General features: G+C 37.1%; 1 protein-coding gene across 1 annotated transcript in view; it reads right to left on the bottom strand.

Moving 5' to 3' along the window:
* The window catches only part of LOC106873726 (prolactin regulatory element-binding protein), a 20,306-nt gene that overhangs the window by 2,732 nt on the left and 12,574 nt on the right, over positions 1-5,000 (bottom strand). Inside the window, exons 7-9 of the mRNA XM_052975960.1 lie at positions 4,446-4,518; positions 3,650-3,806; positions 2,456-2,552 (exon numbers count right to left, since the gene is read on the bottom strand). Of these exons, the coding sequence (XP_052831920.1) occupies positions 2,456-2,552; positions 3,650-3,806; positions 4,446-4,518 (327 nt within the window). The remainder of the gene's footprint in view (positions 1-2,455; positions 2,553-3,649; positions 3,807-4,445; positions 4,519-5,000) is intronic.

Genomic DNA, 5,000 nt, shown 5'->3' with positions numbered 1-5,000 from the left:
AATATTAAACCAAGGAAGAATTTCTACACTTTCGAAAATACTAATAACAGTAAACTTTTCTACAACTTTGGCAGAATTTGAACTCAGAACATAGTGATGGGTGAAATGCTACTATGCATTTTTCCAGCTGTCAGCTCGCCACCTCAATAACCCTTTCTAATATAAGCACAAGGCATGAAAATTCGAGGGAGGGGACTTGTCAATTACATCGACCCCAGTTTACAGTGAGTGCCCAGTGAATGGTCAATACAATATAGAAGCCATGGTCTGCAAAGCAGGAGTGGTGTTGTCCAATGAAATTGGTCAGGACAATGGAGGGCCCCTTTAAGGTGAAACTGAATCATTACATAACCTGTTTTAGAATCCAAGACAGGTGCAATATTACAATATTTGGCAATTACATAGAGCGATTAAAAGAAGCAGTGCTGTACAAAATCAACTGGAAATTGCCAAAAGAACCTAGGACCATATCTGAATGAAAGTAGGTGTTGCAAGCTTTGCTTGGTAGACAGACTCTTTCTAAAATGTACACACAATCCAGGGGTTTTCCTAAACTCCAAAGAGAGATATTTGGATAGTGCCTTCATGAGCAGAAATTCTTTTTAGCAATGTGGTCATGTTCGTTTTGTGATTTTGGGACTAGAGGATGACTTACTTTCACACACACACACACAACCATAGCTAATATGATTCCATGGCAAATAAACCTTCTTTCTGTCACAGATAATGTTATAATTTTTCACAAAGGTTCATTCAAGTTATTTTTACCAACACCAAACCCGCTAGGGTTTATATACACCTTCTGGATCAAAAAGGCTGTGCATTTCCAGCTAACCTATCAGAAGGATCAGAGATATTAACAAGTGTAGTAGCTGGTGCGAAATCAACAGTAAAATTATGACCAGTCACATATCATAATCAGTGATACAATGCTTGAAGATATAAAAATATAGCAACTCTATTTCTCCATTTGATTACTTTCTTACAGCAGAAGGTTGTCTTGGTGTCATTTGATAGAAGAGAGAGTGAAGAAAGAAAAGCAGAATGAGAGGGAGACAGAAGGTTGAGAAAAGGAAGAAAAATAGAGGGATAGATGTGAGTGGATGATAGGCGAGAGAGAGAGAGAGGGGGGAGTAAAAGAAGAGAGATAATGAGAGAGGGAGGAGAATTAGACAGTTACATGAGGGTTGTTGGTAAGTAAGTTGGATAGAAACATCATGAGTAATGTAGTGAGGGAGAGAATGCTTGGAAGGAGAGAAGGTGATAGATGAGGGAGTACTAGAAGTAGAAGAGTGATGACTAATGGACAAAGGGTGGTGGTAAGAGGAGTAACTGAATACGGAGAGAGAGAGAGAGAGAGAGAAAGAGAGAGAAATGGTAAGGAGCCAAATTGACAGAGGAGAGGTATAAAAGTGATAAAAGAAATAATAAGGAGAAGTGAGAGAGTGATACATGGACACTTTATAGGATTACATGGATATATGAGGTGCTTTCCAAATGGTTTGAGACTTCTTTAGGAGAGGCAGTTATAATTGGCCTAGATAATTATAATTTTAGTATATCATTACTATACATCTAATAAGCTGACCTGCTGACTTTTGTACTTCTAGATTGAAGGAGAGGGCCGTGACAGCACTTTGAATACATCCTACTAAACACTGCTTGCTACAGCTGACTAGTTTGGAGAATAACTTGTATATATGTGTGTGTGTGTGTGTGTATGCATAAATATACGTGTGTGTGTGTGTGTGTGTGTAATGTATGTATCTCTTTATGTAATATGTTTGTAAGGCCCTATATATGTATATATATGCAAATATGAATGTATGCATATGTATGTACACACACGTGTATGTGTGCATATTTATAAACGCACACACACATATTTACATGCTCACACATTATTACACATCCACAAACACTAATGTACAGAAAGCTGTATCTTTCTTAATCACATAATTCAAGATGGAGACAGGCAAGAACTCTTTGAATATTTCCAAAGTCCTGTCATTTGTCTTCTTTTTTAAAATTATTTTTTAGTTCTTGCTTTTTTGATTCTCTTAAAAAAATCTCTCCTTCTACTAAAACAATACTGCTACAAGATTGGTGAAGTTTTCTTGAAGCACCACATGTTTAGAAGAAGAATATTCTCAGGGTTTATTTCCAAAAATGGTGGGGGAAAAAAAGCAATAATTGAAGAAAAAAAAAATTATTAAAGAAGAAGAAAACAAAAACAAGTTTATTATTTTTCTGTGATATTTTCCAAAAGGAAAAGAAATTTTTTTATAGTTTTCTTTGAAAGAAAATTTTGGTTGCTTGTTTGATTGTTTTTTTGTTTTGTTTTGTTTTTCAAGTGTTGTAGTTAAAAAAAAACAACAAAAGCCAACAGAAATCTGGTGAAAAAACAAAAAACAAAGCAAAAACTGATGGTGCTGAATCAAAAATTGTTTCTCACAATCCAAGTTGATCCAACAGCAACACTAATGCAGCCAATATCAGAATGGTGCCGAATACGATGATTACTAGTCCAGTTTCCATTCGTACGTAGTAACCTGTAAGAGACAGAAGAGGTCAAATAACATCGGTCAAGTGAAGAGGTTTTGCTTATATAAGAAAGCATTTATTACAAGAAGGAAGTCTGCTTCGTGCTGACGCTTCGTGCTGACACTTCGTGCTGACACTTCGTGCTGACACTTCGTTAAAAAAAATTTGTTTTTAATTTTGTGATTTTTTTTTTTTCAAAGAGTTTAAAATATGGACAGTCCAAAATTTTTGCTTAAATTCCAACAAATAGATTATTAAATATAGTTAAAGGAAGAAAGATGTTGGAAAACATCAATACGTCAGAATGACAAAGAAACAAGGAGGGTATCAGGTGGTCATGGGATATGCCAAAAATGACAGCTAAATAGCCCTTAAATTACACACACAAAAGTCTTTTTTGTTGCGGTTTTGCATAATCATATGAATTTCATGTGTAGAATATCACCATGATTATCATCATCATCATCCTCGTCATTTAGTGTCTGCTTTCCATGGGTTAAATCAGTGGTTCCCAAAGTGGACAGTACTGCCCCCTTAAGGGCAGTGGAAAGATCCAGGGCGGGGTTGAAGAAAAGTGGGATGATAAGGGGGTGGCCAAAATGGGACGATAGAAAGAAAAAAAAAATAGAAATATTACTAGGTTAATTAATTAGGTTTAAGTTTTATTTGTGAAATTCAGCTGTTTTGAATTTGCTGCAGGAAGTGGTCTATATTTGTGGTGGGGAGGGGGAGGCGCTAGGAATGTGGCCTGGGTGCCAAGAGGTGGGCAGCAGCTTGAAAAAGTTTGGGAACTACTGGGTTAGACAGCTTGACTAGAAGTGGTAAGCCAGAGAGCTGCACCAACTTCCAATCTGATTTGGCATGGTTTCAACGGCTGGATGCCTTTCCTGACGCCAACCATTCCAAGAGTGTAATGAATGTTTTTATACATACTGCAAACTCGCAAAAATTTTCTGAAAATTCCAAAAAATAAAAAAATATATGGCACGCTTAAAGCAGAATTAACTAATAAATGCTAACTGATGAAAGACACCTGTCCCATTTCAAGAAAGAATGGTAAAGGAAAAGAAAAAAAAAAGAACAGAAGCAGTTTTAAGGTACTGACCTGTATGTGGTTTGTGTATCTGTACTATGTGGTCAGGGGAAATACTAAGGAGCTGGAAATCGTGGGCACCGGTCACAGCACGCATTGATTTAGAAACCGGTAAGAATTCAACGCCAGTGATGAATATTCTGTGGGATTCTTGGACGTGGTACAATCTCTGCAATGGAATAAAGGGGGACAGGTGACTGAATTGGAAGATTTGTTTAATGACACACAGACAGGCAAACTGACACACACATATACAAATACACACAAACAAACAAGCAAACCAAACAGACAGACAGACAGACAGACACACACACAGACACAACCTTACTACAATAATTACTTAAAGATCATACAAAACTATGTGTAAGCATGAATATATATCTTATTGCAAAGAAATTATTATATATATATATATATATATATATATATCTCCCCCCTTCTTTCTAGCTCTCCTGTCTGACCCTCTGTCCGGAGCATTCGCAATGATAGATCGCTAGCCACTAAGCCTGTTTTATTTTCTCCCTGTTTATTTCTGTGTTCCTTTCTGCTGAAGAGCATAGGCTTGAAATGTAAAAGACTTTCTCACTTCCCGAACATTAAACTAATATATCTGTTTGTTGTTTACACACCTGTCTTCTTTATTTTGTAAATTCTCACTATATACACACACACACACACACACACACAGTGATAGACTGATGGATGAATAGAGATAAATGCAGACACCACACACCTCAATACATTGCTATAAATTCATACACAGGACACACAGACAGACATTGAACCAGAACTGAATGGTCTACGGTACCTGGAGACTAAAAGAGATGTAAACACTGATGCTGCCTGAAATACTGCCAACTCCCAGGTAATCGCCGTCGTCACTGAAATGAAACAAATAAGAATATTAACGAATTATGTGAAGGTGGTGAGCTGGCAGAATCATTAGCACACCAGGCAAAATACTTAGCGACATTTTGTCCGCTCTTATGTTCTGAGTTCAAATTCCACCCATGTTGGCTTTACCTTTCATCCTTTCAGAGTCGATAAAATAAGTGCCAGTTACACACTGCTTACATCAAACTCCCTACATTCAGCCATAGAAACCTTGCCAAATCAGATTGAAACCTGGTGCAGCCCCATTGGCTTACCAGTTCCAGTCAAATCATTTAACCCCAGGCCAGCATGGAAAGTGGACATTAAATGATGATGATGATACATTTTTCCTTTCACAAATTAGAATTCGAGGCAGTGCCAGGTGACAAAGACCTTTGGTGATATGCCATGCTTGATAGAGAAATGTGAATGCTGAAGGGTTTAACAATAAAACATCAAAAGAGACAGCAAACGCACAAAGAAGGCCAAT

Source organism: Octopus bimaculoides, chromosome 23 (genome assembly GCF_001194135.2).
Source record: "Octopus bimaculoides isolate UCB-OBI-ISO-001 chromosome 23, ASM119413v2, whole genome shotgun sequence".
NCBI classification, from domain to species: Eukaryota; Metazoa; Mollusca; class Cephalopoda; order Octopoda; family Octopodidae; genus Octopus; species Octopus bimaculoides.
This window is presented reverse-complemented; position numbering and strand designations above follow the sequence as displayed.